General features: G+C 35.8%; 1 protein-coding gene across 7 annotated transcripts in view; it reads right to left on the bottom strand.

Annotated features, from left to right (window-relative positions):
- The window catches only part of ANK3 (ankyrin 3), a 699,134-nt gene that overhangs the window by 68,777 nt on the left and 607,962 nt on the right, over positions 1-22,395 (bottom strand). For all 7 annotated transcript variants that reach the window (XM_054436350.2, XM_063669954.1, XM_054436348.2 and 4 more), the window contains 3 exons: positions 16,693-16,799; positions 11,298-11,522; positions 8,430-8,584 (listed from right to left, as the gene is read on the bottom strand). In XM_054436350.2, the coding sequence (XP_054292325.1) occupies positions 8,430-8,584; positions 11,298-11,522; positions 16,693-16,799 (487 nt within the window). The remainder of the gene's footprint in view (positions 1-8,429; positions 8,585-11,297; positions 11,523-16,692; positions 16,800-22,395) is intronic.

Here is a 22,395-nt window from a genome sequence, read left to right as displayed (position 1 = left end):
GCAGCAGGCCTGATTACAGAGCCACTAATGTTCTATAGCCTTCTTGCCTCATAGATAAATGATAAATTTCTTAAGCACTTGTAACTCAGTTTATTTGTAAAAGGTGGGACAGCATTCTCTGTGACTGAGGTTTTGTTACAAACAATAAGAATCATAAAATGCTTTGCAAATATAAATGGTTAAGGAGACCATAATACAATGAAGCATAAATAACATGACTGAAATCATGTTCTGACTAAATGGGTTACTCTTAACGCTTTCAAATGACCATCTTGATTAGTTTTTGCCTCACTCTTATGGGCACACAATTAAATGTCTCGATCACTTGGTTAAATGGGGACACAGCTCTGTTTCCTATATCAATTTAGATTTCAAAGGCTATTTGTGACCTGGTCAGGGTGGAGCGTGAGGAATACAAATGGCCTCAAGGTTTCCCAAAGGATGATTTCTGTATCAGGGTTAATTTCTAGTCAGGTGCAGGCTTTCCTCAGCTCCTCTAAGAATGGGGTATTTGATATTGAGAGGTGAAAAAGTAAAGGATTTTTAGAATGTTAGATTTCAAAAAGCAAGTTATGGGGTCTGTGGAAAGTCACTGTAGACAGGTGCCCAGGGTTGAAACCTAGCTCTACAGTCAGTGCACCTGGACCTCAGGCAAGTTCCTGAACTTCTCTGAGCCATATGTTCCTCATCTGTGTGATTAGGATGAGCAGTTTCCTCTGGGATGGATATGACAAAAAAAATAACAGAAAACCACCCAGCACAATTCTGTTCACATAATAACTTAGAAGAGTTATATATTCTTTTCGAGGTCACACAGCTTTTGAGGGCAGCCAGAGTCAATCTGTAGCAGATCTAAGGGAATACATAAGCTAGATTTTAAAAATAATTCTCTACAAAGTATAAATCTGAATTGCTATCATTTCCATTTCATTCCATTAAAAAAATCACCAATTACTGAAAGTTAAATATCAAATAAGTTGGGAGAAATGAAGAAAATAAAAAATAAATCTATACTATTCAACTCTAGTTATAGAATATGTAGAACAACATAGCATTTGTAATATATTTACTGAACTAGTTTAGAAAACTACAGGCATTTATCCCTTTGGAATTAAAGTTCAGCTCCTTCAAAACACGCAACTTTCATAATAAGCTCACATAAGATGTTATAGGGAAAAATCCTCAAATGACATAACTTGATCCTTCTTCCTTGAAGTAAACATCATAGAGATCTTTTCAATGTTTTAAAAAAACATTTATTTTAAAATAATTATAAACTCATGGGGCATGGCAAAGATAGTATGAAAGGCTCCATGCACCATTTATAATTTTAGTGTTTAACTCATATTCTTATTCAATTCTGTCATCTGCTTTATATATATTTGGGTCAGCATTATTTCACATCTTTATTCAGGGTAGAGATCCTCTTTGTTGTTTAGATTTGCACGTGTAATAAGTGCTGATGATGCAGAATGTCTGGAAACAATGATATACCTGCTTGTTTTTCCCTCCAGTTTTAGCAGTCTATTAATATAATTTCTGACAATCATATATTTTTAAAGCTATTTTTAGAAGATTAATTTTTAATCCTTATGTGCTTATGAGATATATTACTTTAAAAATCAGGGAGAAATGTGACTATTTTTTGAACTCTACCTTCAGTGTTGACATTTAAGATTACTTTGTACTCTGTGTGTAGAATGACTATAACCCGCCCCAGAGCCTTCCCCAGGCCCCAGACTTCCTCTCCCCATTTGGTGTAGCCTCCCTTCTTCCAGAAAGTTTTTCTCTCTCTTGGGTAAGGGTCACTGGATTGAGAAAAAGTGTCACCAATAGGGGGGCATATGCCTGACACAAGTCATTCATTTCTCCATTCATTCAACAGACTATGATGAAGTGACAACTCTGTATCAAGAGTTGTTATATGCAGTGGGCATAATGGCTGTCAAAAAGTCAGAGTTGGTCTCTGCCCTCTTGGACTTTTGCAATGCACCAAGGAAGATATCAAAGTTCAAAGTTGCAGTTATGGTGCTGTGGGTGTATCTACCAGTTTGATCTGAGTCTGGGGTTTAGGGAGGGCTTCCTGGAGGAAGAGAAGTAGGGGATGTCTGGCCACGTTGGAATAATCCTTCTAAGGTTTTCTTCCATGACTGCAGATTAAGAGACTTACATTTGCTTACTTTTCCATTTGTGCAAATAAAAACATGGTTTCAGGAAATTAGTCCCCATATGTCACTTTTTTCACCCCATTGTTTAAGCCATTACTGTTACATATAAGGGAAAAATCAATTAATATGATTCTATCTTCAAAATCTAGGATCATAAACAGTGTCTTAAACACCATGAATCAATAACCTCGCATGAGCAGCAAATACAGAACACACTAAACTCCAAAAGCTTAGACCTGCAGTTTCTGGCACACTGGTCTCTCTGTTCACATCAACACTAAAGGTAGTGGAGGCTGATGTCCAACCTCTTGGACCTGCTTCACTGCCCTCAGAGGGCTAAAAGCTCTACTGTGCCTGATGTGGGAAGTTGGGGGCAGGATGGCTGATGTCATTATTTTGATCCACTAATGTTTCATAAAGACATGTAATTTCTGACAAATGCATATATACAAATGCATTAAAAACTTGTCCTTATTAATGCTTATTTGCTTTGTTCTAATTTTCATTTCTAAACTAGAATTTTTATTTCTACTAGTTTGGGGGACTGTTCTGCTACAGTTTCCTTTCCTTTATCAACATGGTGGACATCACTCAATTGATTTAAAATGCCAGTTTATGGCAATAGGCTGAAAGTCAGTATTTTGCTATGGTTTTTTTTTTTTTTTTTTTTTTGCACCCCAACCACAATCCTGATTTGGTTAAATTCTATTTTTATTCTCTCCTTGGGAATGTTTCAAAACTGTTACTAGATTTATCCAGCAGATGGTGCTGTGCACAACATAAAGCTACATATTTCACATCAGTGCTCAACTGCTTTTACAATGACTTGACACTATTGGTCTCATGGCAAAAACAATTAAATTATACTGAAATGAACCCAAGTGGCAACTTCTGAGAAGTCTGTTTCTAAGATATTGGTTATGTAGTCAGATAGTAAATTTACAAAATTTTCTGTTACATAGCAAGTACCAATTTCCCTTTCCTGTTTACAATAAAACAATAGTGTAATTATTCAATCTAAAATGTATTATCTTAAAAACTTCATTTGCTCTCATTTGAAAGTTCAGCAATGACAAGAAAATATGTTCCTAGCATTGTAAAATTGTTTGGGGGAACTTCAGCAACATTTTGTTCCAAGACAGTGATTGGGATTTTTAAATAATGGCATAATTCATAAATACTCAAAGCCTTCTGTGTAATACTTAGGTAGCAACAATTTTTGTGTTAAAACAAAATAGATATGTAAAACAAAGCATACACACTGTCCAGAGAGGCACTGTCCAGTAAAAATATAATGTAAACTGGGTATGTAATTTTAAATTTCCTATAGCCACGCTAAAAAATAAAAATAAACAGGTGAAATTAATTTTTTATTTCTTTTTTAGAGATGAAGTGTATGTTGCCCAGGCTGAGCTCCTGAAATCCTGACCTCAAGCAATCCTCCCACCTCAGCCTCCTGAGTAGCTGGGATTATAGGCACATTTTATTTAGATTAATATATCCAAAATATTACCATTTCAATGTGTAACCAATGTAAAAATTAATAATGAGATATGTATTCGGAGGAGGGTACTCATCCTCATGTATCTGGTGTATTTTACATTTGCAGCATATTTCCATTTGTACTAATTTTATTTCAAGTGCTCTGTTGCTCCCTGGAGTTAGTGGCTACTGTATGGGACAGGGCAGGACTAGAACATTTCTGGAGCTTTTGATTTGTAAATTAAGGACCTCTTCTACTAGAAAATGCTTCCAGATCCAAGACAACAGCAAACTACAAAACACTCTTTGGGGTCTGACTTTGGAGATGTAATTTTAAACATGTTTAATTCAACTTTGTGAGTTTAATTAAAGTAAGGTTTTCATTAAACTTAAAAAGTGAATTTAGTTCGCTGCGTTATAATTTGGTGGGGGGAATGAATGTTTGTTTTCTGTTTGCAGCATCTTTTTCTCGGCTGAGAAAACAAAAATTGACAAAGACGAGAACAAGATCTATGTCTGCTGCCAAAGTTAAAAGTTGTTCTTGTTGCATGATACCTTAGTGGTGATGGCAGGTTCTTCACACCCAGACCAACTGTCCTTTCTGTGATTCTAGCCTCTTCAATAGACCTTTGCTAATACACCTACTTCGTTAGCAAAACCACTGATATTTTAGTCCCTGGGCTTGCTGGTGATAAGGAGTAACTTTTAATTCCCCCTTATTTTGCAGCTACAGTTTTTCCTGAATATATACCGTATTTTTTGTGTCATACAAAGAAACTAAGAGGTGTCTTCATTAGTAATGGAAAACTTAAATACCAGCTGACATATATGTGGCTCTTTTGTTCTACACAAAGCACTTTCACAGGCATCATTCGAGAGCATACAGAGGCAAAGGAGCAGTGCAGACAGACAACTAGGTGTGGAGTCAGAAGTCCAGGTTTTGGAAGACTAAATCTATTTACTGTTTCCCAGCTGGGTGGTGGCGATGTTGAGTGTGTGTCATCATAATCAACCATGACCAGGGCTTTTACTAGCTGATGTAGTGTCTTTCTACGATTTGGAAAAGGGTGCCCACTTGGGATGTACACAACCTTGTAGGTACACAGCTTGGCAACTAGATAGCAGCTTTGAGCAAATTAGAAAAAAGTACCCCTATGTCTTACAGGCCAGTGTCAGGGCAGATGGCTTGACAAGTGAAAAGGGCAGGATTTCAGACCCCATTTGCTCTCCTGCACAACTTACATGGCAGTTGTGACTATGACTAAACACTGATTGAGTGATTCTCATATTCCAGGCATCAAGCTAGGAACTTTACATATATTAGCTCATCTATTCCCTATTAGTTCAGTATTAGACACCCTCACTTTACACATTTAAACCAAGGCTCAGAGATTGAGCGCTTCGTTACGGTCACACAATGAGTAAGTGGTGGAGCCAAGATGAGAAGTCTAGTCTATGTAACTCCCATAAATCATGATCCCAACCACCACATCACATGGGGCAAATTATCCTGCTCCTTAAACTTCTCTTTCCCAGGAGTTATTCTAACAGTTAAATTTGATTGTGTGCATGGAAAGGCTTCACACATTTTAACACACTATAGGAACATAAACTGATCTTTACAATTGTGTTAATAAAAATCAGTGATCAGAATATTTGCTAAGATGATTTTTAAATATTTGAGTTTTAAAATTTTCAGAGAAGAACCTACAACAGGACTGGTTATAAAAGTAGCATGTAGACTGGTTATAAAGTAGCACATAGAATTCATCTATGGAGAAGGGGGTTGAAAAAGTAAACATTTATAACAAGACAGACATTATCAAGGGTCACTTGCCACAGATGACAGATAAAGCTTAATTGTTATGAAATTAATACGTTATATTAAACAATGGTAAGACAATTTATTATGGGTTTTTTTTTTTTTTCTGAGACAAAGTCTTGCTGTCATCAGCCTGGAGTGCAGTGGTGCGATCTCGGCTCACTGCAACCTCCGCCTCCCGGGTTCAAGTGATTCTCTTGCCTCAGCCTCCCGAGTAGCTGGGACTACAAGCACATGCCACCACGCCCAGCTAATTTTTGTATTTTTAGTAGAGACAGGGGTTTCACCATGTTGGCCAGGATGGTCTCGATCTCTTGACTTCGTGATCCACTTGCCTCGGCCTCCCAAAGTGCTGGGATTACAGGCGTGAACCACTGCACCCAACCTATTTGTCTTTTTTAAGGAAACCTTGAGTGACCTGGTCACTGGTTTAATTCAGGAACTATTTTTATCTTGTTAATTCACAGTTATTCAGTAGCAAAATGGGAGGGGAACAGAGAGGCTAAAAGAACATAAAAAACATGAAACCTCCTAAACTGTGCTTATGCTTCTCTCTGAACTAGAACTTTGAACAGTTGTACCTTCAAGGAAGAAGTTGGCTTTTTAAAAAGACAGATTTCGGGGTTTTTTTGGCTGGTCTGCTTTTGTAGAGAGGAAAGTTCTGGTAAGAATGAAGTGTCTTTGGGGATATGAAAAGAGTGGTGAGAAGGGCTCGAGTTTGGCATACAATTTGATTAATTGAGCTTCAATTATAAAATGTGTGTAGTGGTTGCTTCATTACTATTAAGTTTAATACATGAAGAAACCTGTGCCTTGAAAATTCCGTCCTCATTTTTGCTCTAGTGGCCTCCAGTGCTTGATTCTTTAAGCCTGAAGTATTTGCATTTCCTTTGAATTGTCTAAAATGGAACCAACAGTTTACCTGGTCTTTAAAAATGTGGCAAGGAAATGCTATCTAGTTTTTCCAAAATAACACATAGAATCCAAGACAGAAGATTATATCATTATTTCTTTACACCTTGGAATACTATGCAGCCATAAAAAAGAATGAGATCCTGTCTTTTGCAGGAACATGGATGGAGCTGGAGGCCATTATCCTTAGCAAACTAATGCAGGAACAGAAAACCAAATACTGCATATTCTCACTTCTAAGTGGGAGCTAAATGAGAACTTGTGGACACAAAGACAACAGACACTGGGGCCTACTTGAAGGTGGAGGGTGGGAGGAGTGAGAGGATCACAAAAAATAACTAGTAGGTACTAGGCTTTGAACCTGAGTAAAAGAATAATCTGTATAATAAACTCCTGCAACACGAGTTTACCTATATAACAAACCTACACGTGTAGGTTTGAGTTTAGCACTCAATCTCTCTGAGCCTTAGTTTACGCTGAGGGAGGAGAATTGCTTGAACCCAGGAGGCGGACATTGCAGTGAGTCGAGATTATGCCACGGCACTCCAGCCTGGGTGACAGAGTGAGACTCCAACTCAAAAAAAAAAAAAAAAGAAAGAAAGAAAAGAAAAGAAGTAGACCTACATTTGGACCCCAGCCTTACTACTCAGTGGAATAACCTTAGATATGTTACTCAACATCTCTGAACTTCAGTTTCCTTACAAGTGGAATTAAAACCACCTGATTTGCAGTGCTATCCTTTCTTTTTAAATTTTTCACATATGAAGGCATTTATCAGTGCTTCATGAATGCTAGACACTCAACAATTACTATTTTCCCTCTACCTTGCTGTAAAGACATCTTTAAATTCATGGTTGGTGGTGATTGTGCGTTATACCAAACCTTTGGCATGACAATTTTTTCTACAGAACAAATATAATGGTGATAATAACTCATAATTATCAAGGGCTTACTACGTAACAAGGACTGTATTTCATATGCGCCTCACATAACTATTTTATTTATTCTCAACAATAACCGTAGGAAGTTAGGAAGGTAATCTCCATTTTGCAGAAGAAAGACAGGCTCACAGAGTTCAATGAATTTGCCCAAGGTCATTCCTCAAGTACCCTACGGTTCACCTCGCTCCTTCGTTCACACCTTGAAACCCACTGGAGACTATGCTGAGTGCATTCCAAAAGTCAGTGAATTGAAAAAGAGTGGATCTTATGGAATATGAATTATATCTCTAATAAAGCTGTTATTTAAATAATTCCTGGATTTGGAGTGATTAGGAAGTGAGTATAAAGGAAGAATTAGCTCTGATATTTTTCTCTCAGCATCAGACGTTATGGTAAGCCAGTTATCTAATTTTTTTTTTTTTTACATTTTTAAAGGAAAACTCTGCGTCAAACACCTATTCTCAAAACCAGACTATTCCCAATGTCTACTAAGAAAAATTGCTCTGGTTCTTAGGGTCAGACAGCCTAAAGAAGTTGTGTATGAAAAAGTGACATGCTCAGATATATACCAGTCTTACTAGGTCAAAGAAGGAGACATTGAAACACCACAGACTCCAATAATTACCCTGAAACGTTTTTTAAAGACTAATTATGGCCCAAGAGAAATTAAAACTTTATGAAGGATACTGAAATTATCTGGGAGAAACTTGAAAAAGCTGAAAGAGTCCAGAAATAATTCCAAAAATAAAATGTGAACATATTTTCAAAATGCTCAGCATGCCTTGCATACTTTCCATTATTATTTCACCCTCTTCTTGCTCATTTTTGACTCAGAAAACTTTCTTTGGTATTGGAAAGATTGATGTATGTGATTAAAGATGGAATCATCAAAATACTTAAACTTTTATATTACGGAGAATAAAGTTTGTTAGATTAAATGGAACTTCAGCATTATGATATAGAAAACAGCAATAACAGCTGAAGAACTTGGGTCCTAGCTTAAAATACAAATGTGTGAAATTCAGGTCCTGTTTCATGTAATCTAGTCATTCCTTTAATTTCTGCCTGCAGACATTTACAGAACCAAGGAGCCATCATTATTACCTTCATCCATGCCATTAAGTAACTCGGTTAAATCTTCATTTTTGCTGTCAAACTGATGCTCCTTCCAAGTTTCACCATTTTCACTTCGAAGAACAATGAGTTCTCTCTCTTTTCCTCTCATGGACCCAAAGTGAGGGATTTCCACTATGACAGGGCTGGAAAAAAAATCCACATTATTTTGGTATCAAATTAAATATATTTATAGTATCATACTTTAAAAATGTTTCATTAACAGTATTCATTTGAAATCAGAGGTGCCACTAAGGTTGGGAATGATTTCAAAGCTGCAGAATCATTTGCTAATTAAAGAATATTTTCGAAGCCTGAAAACATGCCATCATTCATTCATTCACAAACAGTTCTTGGAGGACTACCATATGTTAGGCATAGGATTAATGGGGGAAATTTTTCAGTACATATAAATAGGAATTTTGAATCAGAATGGAAACTTATTAAAGTAGACCATAAGAAAGTTGGTCCATTTTTAAAAGACACAATAGGTATATTATACAAATGCTAATGATTTAAAAGGACACAGTCATTTAAAAAAAAAATTCTATAAAGTTCCTAGTTTGAAAGGTGATTGCTATATTTTCTCCTTAGCAAGAAAACAATCAATATGTTAACGACTCCTCCAACAGGCAGATTCCATGCCTTTCATGGCCTGTACAGTTAAGACAATTCCTGTGTTTTTCAATTTGTGAAATGGTAGTAGGTAGCTTCAATTCCTGGCTCTAATATAACCTGCATAGGAATACTTACACTTTTCTGTAAAAGTACTTGTTGGTTTGAAATTGTCATATAATGACACAGTAATTTTTGACAGTGTCCTTTTGCAAAGGAATGTAAAAGAATGGCTGCAAATTGAACATAGCCAATCAAGCCACGGGAAATAATTTTGTTAAATTTTAAAATAGGATAAATACTAAAAGAGATGAATGGAAGTAAGCAGACCACAATCACACACAGTTTATGTAGTTGGATTGTGCAGCTTTATTTTATGACATTTAAGTAGACAGTATCATTATTCTCCTACAGAGGTTGTATGGAACCCTACTTCTTAACCTATGTGTTTAGGTATATGTGATAACAGAAGATACAGGCTTAAATAAGTAAGAGCAGAAAAAGGGATAGTAGTTGTAATGATCAAATAACATAAATAAAAACATGAATATCGATTTATTAGAAAAGCATTTGCTTAAAAAGGGGATGATAAATATCATTTTGCTTTTGGCAAAATCATAATTCTTTCAAATTAAAGATTAAAAAATAATTTTTATAATGCCTTTATTCTTCAATAGGTAGAAACAAAATCAAGTGTTCTTAGCAGTATTAATAATTTGAAGATTAAGATATTTACCAGAGTTTTTAACTACACCTTATAATTAAACATTAAATTGTATTTATTTTTGAGAACAAGATACAATCTTTGCAGGTTAATATGTCAGATACTGTCTCTGTAAATATTTAAGGAATGTGGCTTTATGTATGATGCTCAATGATATTGGAGAGAAGGTATGAACAAGGGTCTTTGATCAAGGTGAAAGCCAAGCATAGCTTTTCATTAACAGGTTTCTTCATGCAGACTGCCAAGGCAAATACAACAATCAAACAGACAAGTGAACAAACAACAAATACCAATGCATTTCAGCTCAAACAAAACCAAACGAAACAATTTTATAACTTTAAAAGAACATTCTATCTGCTGCCTATTTAATTTTATTTAAATATCTTATTTTCCCAACACTTTTCAAAATCAGTTTACTTATTGATGACTTCTTCTCAAAGCCCATAAAAAATTACACAGTACTCATGTACTTTTAAAAGATCTAATTACACACACACACAGGTGTACATACATGTAATTTATAGCAAATGTTGACTCAAAGCCTGCAAATACCTTCTCTTACACTGGGTTAAAGACTGTTGCTGTCTTAAAAAGTATCATATTCAGAAGAAACATTTCAAATAAAAGAAAGGTTTACAAAAGCACGAAGTTATGAAAGCAGAATGCTTGCAGTGAATTCCACATGCCTGAAAAGCACAAGATAGGTAGCGGTGCTACATTAAGTCAAGCCACTATGATTTTTTTTTCTTTCAGTGACACACATCAACTGAAAGCATTAAAAAAAACTTAAAAAATAAAAATAAACTTAAGACAAGAATCAGACCATGGGTGTGACAGAAAAAAATTGAAAATGGAAAAAAAAATTGTAGACATTCTGTATCTTGTCTATAAAGGTCCTACCCAATAAATTTTGTTCCTTGAGGCCCAAGCTGCAGGATTCGGCTAACCAAGCTCTCACCCTCATTTACAGGGGGAGGATTGGTAGGAAGATGCAGTTTACTGAATAACATCCATGCAGCAGAAAGAGAAACGAGAAGGGGAAATTGTGAACAAACTGTCAGTCACGACAGAGCCTGCCTGATTTGTACCCAAGTGCCACCTCAGAAAATGAATTAAATTCATTTTTCCTTTTTGTAAAATACCATATCACAATGAACTGTTTCCCAAAAAGACATGTCCCCAAAGTAGCCATATATTCAATGTGGTAAAATAATTCCAGCATCTGTATTTTTTCCCTAGAATGGTGCCTTGACTTCTACAGGGACCACTGGGGTTCCGTGCACTTGCTGAGCAGAGAACATGCTTCTCGGTTAGTAAAAGCCTTGACCAGCAAACTCAGTTAAGAAAGTATCAGCCTATTAGCCTTTCACACAGCTTTGTGACCTTTGACACTTTACAAAAAGTATACTCAATCAGGTACAACTAAGCAGTTTTAAGAGTTAACTCCTCGAGTTAACAAGGGTAAAGAAAATCAAAGATGCATTGTGAGGGCCAAGGTTAAAATTGACAAAACAACTTACCCTAAAAATTGTGCCCCTGCAGGACCCATTTCTACCAGCCTACTGGCTAATCCCTCTCCTTCCACCATGGGGGGTGGGTTGGCCAGTTTATGTCTCTTTACCAAACGGCAGGTGATTCGAGTGGGGGCCGTACACTTGCGTGGAGGAATGATGATTCTCATCCCGTGATGACGGCTTCCTCTCATGGAGCCCCCTCTCGCGTCCACCATAAAACTAACCAGAAACCTGAGGGGAGAAGATCAGAGGCCAATTCAAGGACGGAATAAACTGTGTTCACAGCAAGTTTGGAAATTAAATGTTTAAGTTTATTTAAAGCGACAGACAATGTAGCTATCATTTCCTCTCTTTAAAGGTAAATCGGAAGTAAATACAGTGGAGTCACATCAAACATGCATTTAACTTGTGCACTTTGCAAAAACTGAAACACAACTTGTTTTTGGTGGAACACTGCCCCCACAGAAAAGCCAACTACTTTACCAGGCTCAAATGGAAGGAATAAGGAAGGTTTCAAAACTGGAGTAAAAACGGTCTAGTAAGAGGATTCTCATGCATTTAGAACAAAAAAACTGTGGTCTTTATATTCAAAGGTCATTTTAACTATAAGTGGTTTTTGCCATATGCTGCCATATGGTCTCTTACAAGTAAGATGAAACTCCACAGTATGTCTTGACATTTACAACTCATAAAATAAATGTATTTTTAATCATACCAACGCTAATTTTTACTATGATGAAGCAGAATATAAGAATAAAAGCAGGAGATGACTAGATTTGCTACGGTGATTTTGATGGAAAGGGATTAAATGTTTTCAGTATAAATATGGGCTTAAAAGCTGTCTGAAATAACCTACATTCGAATATTTTATACAATGATAAAAAAATGGAACTTAGACTTTTAGAAAATGGCTCTAAATAATATAATTCTGTCATTGGCCTTTTATTAAAGCTAGTAAGGAGAAAACTGTCTGCATGTATTAATAGGTATAGAAATGTAAAGAAATTAACTGTTATTTTTGGGTAGAAGTATATTGGAATCACTGTCTTCTATCACATATGCATGGTCCCACTATCATCATCACAAACTTGTAACACAGTTATCATTATCACAGAGTTATAAGTAAACATAAATCAATGAGTTCAATGTGTGGAAGAGTTAAGGTCAGACAGGGGAACACAAATATATTTCTGTATTCTAGTTTTCACATATGAAAATACACAGATTACCAGCACAGTACAAAATAGTGATAATTAGAAAATTGTCTGAATTCTTAAAGTGTTTTTAGAAAAAAAATAATCCCATCCATCAAAAATCTTTACTATTTTTTCCCCTAAAAACAATGCTAACATCCTGCAAACAGATTTTAAGACCTCGCATGGACTTCCTAGCTGGGGACCCTCTTCTGAAGAATGGTACCTCTTGACCTTGAAAGAGTGACCTTTTCAAGCAAACTGGCCTGTGATCCCCACAGGGAGAGGCAATGGGCTGGCGATCATTTTTCAGCCTATCAGATTCCTAGAACCAACTCTGCTCATCAGTAAGGTGGACTCATCTTCACACCCTTTTGCTCATTTTGGATTTAACCATTTTACTCTGAATGAATTTATGTCTTTTATAACATTCTATCGATTTTGGGAGATTTGGACCACTATGATAATCAAGGTAAAAGGGGAAAACACTGACTCTCTCAAAAACAAAAAGAAAACAAAAATCACTCCTCGCTAGTCAAAGAAAAAGATACTTGTTCACTTGTACAAGTGTCGGGATGAATTGTTACCAATGCTAAAAGACATGAGGCTCACCTGAAATTGCTCTGGGCTGCCTACATTTTCTTAGACATACGTATATTTAACAACTACTTTTATTCAATAATGAAGGCAATATGGCAATATTATAAGACAAAATCGAATCGTTCCCTGCACTTAGTAGTTGTAACTACGAAATCAATTTTTCATTAGGAATAATAGTAACAGAATGGATTTAAAACGATTCACGACAAACTCTGGGTTTGAAGATTCAGTTGTGTCAGTACACACATACACACACACTGGAATGTTTCCACTGAGAGGGGAATGTTTGCCCTGGCAACCGCTGAGTCTCAACAATATAGATAGTAATTCTGATTGGGTCTGTTTCGTTCACTGCTTGACCTGCAGAGCCAAGCACAATTCTAGCACAAAACAGGTACATGATAAATGTTTACTGAATGAACCAATGAATAAAACTGCTTTGCTTAGAAACTGTGTAGGTGAGACTTGGTTACTAATACTAATGGATTGATGGGTGGATGGATAGGTAGATAGCTGATTGGAGCTGAGCGGACTGAAGGTAGTGTACAGTTTATCAGAATTAAAATAAAAATATCTCAGCTGTAAAGAATATCAGAACCAATGGAAAAAACACTAGTTAAGATGATATTAACAACAAACTGGAAGAGTCTCTTTCTCTGTGTTCTGTATAGCACACAGCGCATGGCTGGTGCTCATCAGCAACCATTTATTGTTCTGAAGTTCTCAACTTCATAGAGTCAACAGACTGAGGAAAAGTAGGACTATTCATTAAACAGGACATGGGTCCTATTATTTAATAACATTATAAAATACAGTGATTTGTTTTACAAACTCATGTCTTACATATTCTGTGTAAAAAGTCATGCAACATAGCTTATAGAACAAATTAAAAGGTGGTATGTAATAATATTTGTATCTTATTAATATTTAAACTATAGCACGAATTCTACAAATGATCCTAAAACTAATACATGAATGTTTCTAGTTTTAGGAACAGCAGGATGACAAATGCTGATATACTACAGACATTGACACGATCTAACTATGGGAAAAATTCACATAAATTAAAAATACAAAAAGGATGGTTCACATAAAGGACACAGTTATCACCTTGAATCATACTGAGGAAGTGGAGAAGAATAGCTGCAAAATAATTTAGAAAGCAAATGGGAAGAATTAATGTAATATAATTAGAAGCAAGCAACAGAAAATGTCAATGACAAGCAAAGGAAAAATAAAAACCATCAGAAAATGAAACCAGGGCATCTGTCATTTGTGGGACAACCTAGAAAAATATCTGCCTTACGTAGCTGCATAAACTGCAAGGACCTGGCATCAGTGAAATATTCGTAAGTGTACACCAGGTCTATATTTTCCTTTTCAAATAAGCCCACACCTGCTGCCATTACTTCTGCTTTCCTGCACATGTCTATTGTCTCTGTTGTCTTCAGTAACACTCAAGGTGAATGGGAGATAACTTGCATACTCAAATACTTCATTGTTTTTAATGTATGGGAAAGTTCATTTCTGATCTTGTTATCATGTTTCTTCAACGTCTCAGTTTACTAAATTAAGCCCTAGTACCTTGTCTTTGATTTGTAGAGAATACAAAGTGATGGTTTCAGGTCTTTGAAATATGGCGGCAATTCATCAAGCGTGATTCAAAAAACTCTTCAACATGTTTGCCCCCTGAATGTATCCCAGATGTTGTATATTTTCCTTCTTCAATCTGACTTTTTCTTTTGCTTTTCCAATATTAGACCCATATGCATCAAATATAAATTATATAAATATTTTTAGCAGTTTAAAATTATAATAATTCAAGGTTTCTCTAATTGAGTTAAAGAAATGCAATGTTACTAACTCAAAAGCCACCATAAAGTTTATAATTTATGAAGCACTTTCATGTCAATTATTCCCATTTGAATGATATTGATCTGTTTCTCAGAATTGTAGTATTACAAAGCCAAAATCTACAACGATATTTTAACCTGAAGCATTCCTGTGAGTCTGATTTTTTATTTGTAAAATGAGGATAATGAATAATACGTATCTCACAGTATCATTATAAGGTTCAAGTAAATATAAATGAGACAATACATGTAAAAGATTTAGCACAATGCCAGGTACATGACAAGAAGTAAGTAAATGTTAGCTATTACAATTTATTTTAATTAGGAGCAGCAGCAAATACTTCATATAATATATGAAGCACTTCATGAATGTTAATTATTGTTAATTTATTTAATTCCAAAATAATCTGCCCTTGTCTTTGATCACTATTAACTTATGGCCTAAATGCCAATTTCAAAGGCAAAAATACCTTGAGATATTCATCATTTTAATGAATTATTTTGATTCTATTTATATGGATGTCAATTATCCCAAATTTGAATTACCCAAAGATGAAGAATCCAGTATCTAAAGATACACTAATTTATTAATTCAGTAATTGAAGCAGGTCCCCTTTTAGCCTCCTGCCTCGAATTCCATTGACCAGGGAGGCAGGATGAGGAGGCTACTCAATGTGGTTTTTAACCACAGCACTTCCAGTGTAGACACTGGTATGTTTATTTTTTTAAGTAAGTATCTTTATTCTTTTCATTCATTTTTTTAAATTACAATTTAATATAACTTAATTGTAAGTTTATTTCAGAAATGCAGAAGGCACCAATTTGAAAGTTCAAATTTATATATTCTTTTAAAAGGAAAATCACACAAAACAAATCATTTATCAAATCAAAGACCTGTATCATATGAGAAAAAAATGACAATACCAGAGCTTACTGCTCATTTAAAAACTAAATATTTGCTGGGTGTGGCGGCTTATGCCTGTAATCCCAGCAGTTTGGGAGGCAAAGGCGGGCAGATTGCTTAAGCTCAGGAGTTTGAGAACAGCCTAGGCAACATGGCGAGACTTCATCTCTATGAAAAAATACAAAAATTATCCGAGCATGGTGGTGCGCACCTGTGGTCCCAGCTACTCAAGAAGCTGAGGTGGGAGAATAGCTTGGGCCCAGGAGGTAGAGGTTGCAGTAAGCCAAGACTGCACCACTGCACTCCAGCCTGGCTGACAGAGTCAGACCCAGTCAAAAACAAAAAACAAAAACAACTACTAAATATTTGAGAGAAATTCTTCTATTATTAAGGGAAGCACAAAAGTCAGTTAAGGTAAATTAACAGGCATACTTACATATTTAATTTTCTATTGAAAAGAAAAATCAGATACCTAGAAAAACTTCATTTGAATAGAAAAGTAAAATAGAGAAAAATCATTATGTTTCAAATTTTAAAAAACTTAAAAAGGAAGTTTTCTGAAAAGGAAAATTAAAGACCTAGAAGATTAGAATAGCCAGGAAAGTTTGTTGTACTAATAATTTCATTATTTTTTCTAACAAAATTAAATTTTTCTCAAAAAAAAACTCATACACAATTACTTAGAAAAAAACAATGATTTACAAATACATCTCACATATACTAATGAATATACATTTCATACATGAATATATTCATATATATGAAGCTTGTTGATGTGAATTTATAACTCTAAGTAATAAATGCACTGTTCATGTAGTAGGATAATGAAAAGTGACATTTAGGTTACTTACCCAGAATGAATGGGGCTTGAAACAAGATTGACATTGTCTAAGGTGTCTGCAGCCCAGCTGTAATGTCTCAGAGAATCTGAATCAAATTCCCTTGTGAATGTTAGATGCTGAAAAATAAAATGGTAAATTAAATTACATCAACAAACCATACAAGACTGGTTTCTCTACACATATAAGATATATCTGTATTCCTCTAATTCCACATAGACTTACATTCAACATAAATAATTTTTAAATTCTCCTCTGTAGAAATACATTGATATCTGAGTATAATGTTAGAAAATAAAGTCTATCGATGTACTGTTTTATTTCAATCTTTTAAGAAAGCTCCCTGGGTAACTGACATGGCAAAGAAATATCACAGAACTAACTCCAACTATGATTTTAAGCACATGTCACATTTTCAACATGTCTCCAAATTAATCCTATAACAACTGTAATTTTTTTCCCAAATCTCAAAATAAAAAATGAAAAATTCAATCTTGATGACTTCTGGTTCCAAGTGGGGCGGAGTAGCTAGTAGCAGCCTAGTACTTCTTCCAAGTAAGCCAGATAAAATACAGCAATCGTATCTGAATGCAGCAGAGGGCGGTTGAAGCATCGAGAACTAAAAGAACTACCAAACTCTGGGAGGGTGAACATCTTCAGGAGTTGAGCTGACTTTCTGTTGCCCATTTTTAACTTACAGGCTTTTGTCAGTTACCAGTGCAAACAGATTTGTACTTTTAACCTACAGGGGTCACTGTTGTTGAACAGAAAAGCCAGGAGAGTTTTGGTGGAGATTTGGGTGGCCTCAAGCACGCTACAATTTCCTGCTAAGAACATTTTGCTGAATTCCGAAGCTGTGCAGAACAGGAAGCTCAAAACCTAACCAGAAATATCTCTGAAGAGCATAATGGAGATTTTTGGCAGTAATGAGAAAATGACTTAAAAGTTTAGAACTTATAATGGAAAGAGATTTGAAGATCATACCACAATTTTAAATAAGGATGCTGGTGTGCTAGGGGGAAACCAAAGGTAGTGTGAGCTTTCACCAGGGCTGCAGACCAGCCTCATTTCAGCAAAATCTTAATTGAATTAAAATTTACTCTTCTATTTGCCTAGCAGAGGGAGGGCAAACATTCTGTGGAGGAATATATCACCATCGGGTGTGTCCACAATTTTTTATACACCATGTCTAGCATAAAGTGAAAAATTGCCAAGCATGGTCACAGTGGGTGGATAAAAACAGAAAAATGAAATCAAACCAAACCAAACCAGAGAGACACTATAAATAGACTCCCAGGCCATCCCAATTCTGAGGTAAGCTAATAAGTGCTTTATAATAACTATGATTAGCATGTTTACAAAAACACAGGGAAAGATAGAGAAAATAAATTAAATGGGATAGAATGCTAGAATATACATAAGAAGGAATCAAATGGGCACTGGTTCAGTGCTAAATACAATGTCAGTTCTTTACTTAGACACAATATAAAAGAGGGTTAAGTTAGAGCCCTAAATGGAAAAATATACAAAATGAAGGATAGGTTAAAAAAAAAATAGAAAACAGTACAAGATGTGGAACATTGAGAGATTTTAACATAGGTGTAAATTGGACCCTTAGAAATAGAAGAGAAGAACAGAATAAAGTAGAAGCCGTATTTGAAAAGATAATGGCTATGAATGTGCCAAATCTGATAAAAGGTATTAGCCCACAGATCCCCCACAATCTGCTTCCTACTGAAACCTCAGTGAAATGACAGTCACATAGTTAAAAATACAGACACAGAAAGGACAGAGAGAATAAGAGAAAACACATCAGCAGAAAGACAGAAGGATTGGCTAGAATTCTCTTTAAAAAGTGATTTGACCTTCATAATCCCCTCAGTTGTCAAATAATGATCCCCTGCCATCACTACCACCAACCAGAAGACTAAAGGCAGGAGACTAGAAGGCTAGAGGCACCATATTGAAAATGGGGATTGTACACTGAATATTCAGACTCCCACCCGTCCTTTACTGGTCTCCCAGACACAGTTGGGGACAGAGTTCTAGGCAAAAAATGGGAAGTCTCTGAGGATTCTGACCTGCCCATTGGAATTTCCCAGTGAAATGTTCTGGCTTATTACTTCAGTGGAAATCACGGATGACAACCTCTACACCATATAGAGAGCTTTCAATGAGCTTATTAATGAGTAGACAGCTGACAGTCACTAGACTGTTGAGAAAAGCATCTAGTATAAAAACAAAACAAACGAGCAAACAGAAGGAAAGCAAATTGCAGGAAACAGGCTTTTCAGGGAGAAGAAAACTTAAAATTATTCATTAATATCTAGAGAGAGATGAGATATTTTTACACCTATGAAACAATAGACTACTTATTTTAAAAAAGAAACATTTAGGGAAAAATAACTCTTAGAAAGTAACAAATATATTGAAAAAAACCTTAGAAAGTATAGAGAAATTTTTAACTCTAGAAAATGGAGAAAAAATACAAGAAAGCAAAAGGTAAGTTCAGGAGGTTCAAATCCTCCCCTCAGTCTAAAAAAAAAGAAGTTCTAGAAAGAAAAAGAAATTGTGAACAAAGGAAAATAAATCAAGGAAACAATTTAAGAAACTTTTCCAGAGCTGAAGACAGAGGTTGCCAGCGTAAAATGACCCAGTGAGTGACCAGCACTATGAATACAGAACCCATGATGGTACATCATCATAACACTTCAGAATTTGGAGACAAAGACAGAGCCTATAAACATGGAGAGAAAAAATGGTCACAGATGGAGGGTCTGTGTCAGACTTTTAGCAGCAAAACATGAAGGTAAAAGGCAATAGAGCAATTCCTTCAACATTCTGACAGGAAATGACTTCAAGTCAGAATTCTATAACCAGCTAAATTAAAAACAAGTATGAACTAGACAGATATTTTCAGATATATAACACCTTGAAAAACGTATTTCTCATGCACTCTCTGAGGAAATTAATGGAAGATGTACTCCACCAAAGTGAAGGACTGACAGAAGAAAAGGGAGGGCATGGACTCCAACACAAGAGAAAACAAAGGGAATTTTCATGGTTATGATGAAGGAAGACCCAAGAGCACATCCGTGTGCAGCAGACCTACAAGGAATACGACAAGTAAGAAAGCTCTAAGCGAGATGAGATAAGTTGATGAGACAGATAGATCACCTAAAGAATGTGAACATATTGAGAGATTTGTACAACTAGGGGAAAGTTTTGGGGTTGGACTATTTATATGCACAGAGGACATCAAGCAAGTGAAAAAACTCCAGGGAAAATAAAATATTGTGCTGGAAAGAAAAAGCAATCAGGTCAGGCGTGGTGGCTCATGACTAATCCCAGCACTTTGGGAGGCTAAGGCGGGTAGATCACTTGAGGTCAGGAGTTTGAGACCAGCCTGGCCAACATGGTGAAACCTCTTCTCTACTAAAAATACAAAAAATTAGCTGGGCGTGGTGGCACGCACCTGTAATGCCAGCTACTTGGGAGGCTGAGGCAGGAGAATCGCCTGAACCCGGGAGGCGGAGGTTGCAGTGAGCCGAGACTGCGTCACTGCACTCCAGCCTGGGTGACAGAGCAAGAATCCATCTCAAAAAAAAAGAAAGAAAAAGCAATTATAATATAAGCCACATATGTGAGTAACATTTACATAGGCATAACAAGATAAGCATCAAATACAGATATAAGCAAAATAAATTACAACTGTTTGCGGAAATGGGAGGATACGAAGTGTGTGTAGTCGGGGAGGAAAAGTGTGGAAAAAAAAGCTTCATCTTTCATTTGGGGAAGTCAATAAATAATTCCTGAAATGGAGAAAAATCAACAAGAACAATATACATGTAGTATTTAGAGATATCCAAGCACATCATAACAGTTATCAAAAATTATTTAAAGCACTTGTCTCTGGAAAGGAGAACTTGGGGACTGAAGGTGTATACGGGGATTATGTTTTTTCCCAACAAGTGTGTCTTGTAGAATGATGTGGCTTTTTATTTAATTGCATAACTTTGGTAATAATAAAATCTAAATTTAAAAACTTACTCTGAATTACACAGATTTTTAAAAAATAGCCCTGAAGTCAAATTGAAAAATAAATTTGTAGAGCAATTATATGCAAGTCACTATCTCACCCATGTCCTACGAAAATGCAAAAATGAATGAGGAACAGCTTTATCTGCATTTAATGAGCGAGGACACATCTAGTGAATGGGTGTGCAATTAAGCTTCTAATAAGAATCCACGTAACCAAGATTCTAACCCGTCAAAAGCAATAAACCATTTAGGAAAGTTCCCAAATTCTATATGGATTAACCAAGTATGAGGTGTTGGTTTCAGTCTGGCCTTATTTAACAACAACTTATACTGACTTTTGGAGACCCAAACCAACACACCTTCAGAGTAGGGCAAAATACTTAATACAAAGTAGTGATGTTCCTTTAATTTTTTTGGCATGAGTGGAGTGGAGGGCAAGCTACAGTTCTTATGTTGGGGAGCCTAAGGTTGTGTTTCACAAAGGTTCTTTTTTTAAAAAAAGTTCTCATAAATAAATAATATCATTCCTCTTTGGTAATTACAGTAAATTATTTACCTTTGGTACTCTTAGAAACATGCACTGGTGCCATTAATTATTGAAACAATGAATTATATCTCACAAAAAGGTATCACTGCAATCATGTAATATTTATCAAAGCCAGAGTGTGCCAGGACATGGATTCCACATCCCTCTGAGTCCTTTCTTAACTTCTCTACTCTTGCAACTCTGCCACTCATTGAAGCTTTGTTACAACACAAACAAATCTCATACTTGATCAAAACAATGAGCTGTATTATTTTGAGCTATATGTCCCAATATTTGTCCCAGATAGTAACACTTAAACACGTTTTTAGGTACCTTAATACTTTCTCTTCTGAGTTTTGTGGTTTGCTCAGGTTTATGAGCAGACGTAACTCAATTTTAATAACCTAAATACAGGCAAACAATACTCTTCCTACGGAGCATCCATCTAAATATAAAATGAAGCAACTCAATGGAACCTATGGTTTTATACATAGATACTGAATTGGTATTTCATTTCCATGCTACCTGTCTGCGAAGACTTACTCCTACAGATTAGAATCTACTTAAAACCGAAATATAAAATTTCAACTATTCACTTATGTTTGTTCTGACATGTTACTGTGCATAGCACCACAGTACTAACAAAAAAACTTTGCCTCTATTTAATTACTGAACAAATAGACATTTAAAATGATTAACAGGGCCAGGCGCGGTGGTGGCTCATGCCTATAATCCCAACACTTTGGGAGGCTGAGGTGGGTGGATCACTTCAGGTCAGGAGTTCAAGATCAGCCTGGCCAATATGGTGAAACCCCATATCTACTAAAAATTCAAAAAGAAAATTAGACAGGTGTGGTGGCATGCACCTGTAATCCCATCTACTCAGGAGGCTGAGACAGGAGAATCGCTTGAACCTGGGATACAGAAGTCGCAGTGAGCCGAGATCGTGCCTTTGCACTCTAGCCTGGGCGAAAGAGCAAGACTTCATCTCAAAAAAATAATAAATAAATAAAAAGAAATAAAATGATTAACAGAGATTCCATGTTCATGGATTGGGGGAATCAATAGTGTTAAATATTGTTAAATATTTAACAGTATGTCCATACTGCCCAAAGCAATCAATGGATTCAATGCAATCTCTATCAAAA

Source organism: Pongo pygmaeus, chromosome 8 (assembly GCF_028885625.2).
Source record: "Pongo pygmaeus isolate AG05252 chromosome 8, NHGRI_mPonPyg2-v2.0_pri, whole genome shotgun sequence".
NCBI classification, from domain to species: domain Eukaryota; kingdom Metazoa; phylum Chordata; class Mammalia; order Primates; family Hominidae; genus Pongo; species Pongo pygmaeus.
The sequence above is the reverse complement of the archived record's forward strand: the minus strand, read 5'-3'. Positions and strand labels throughout refer to the sequence as shown.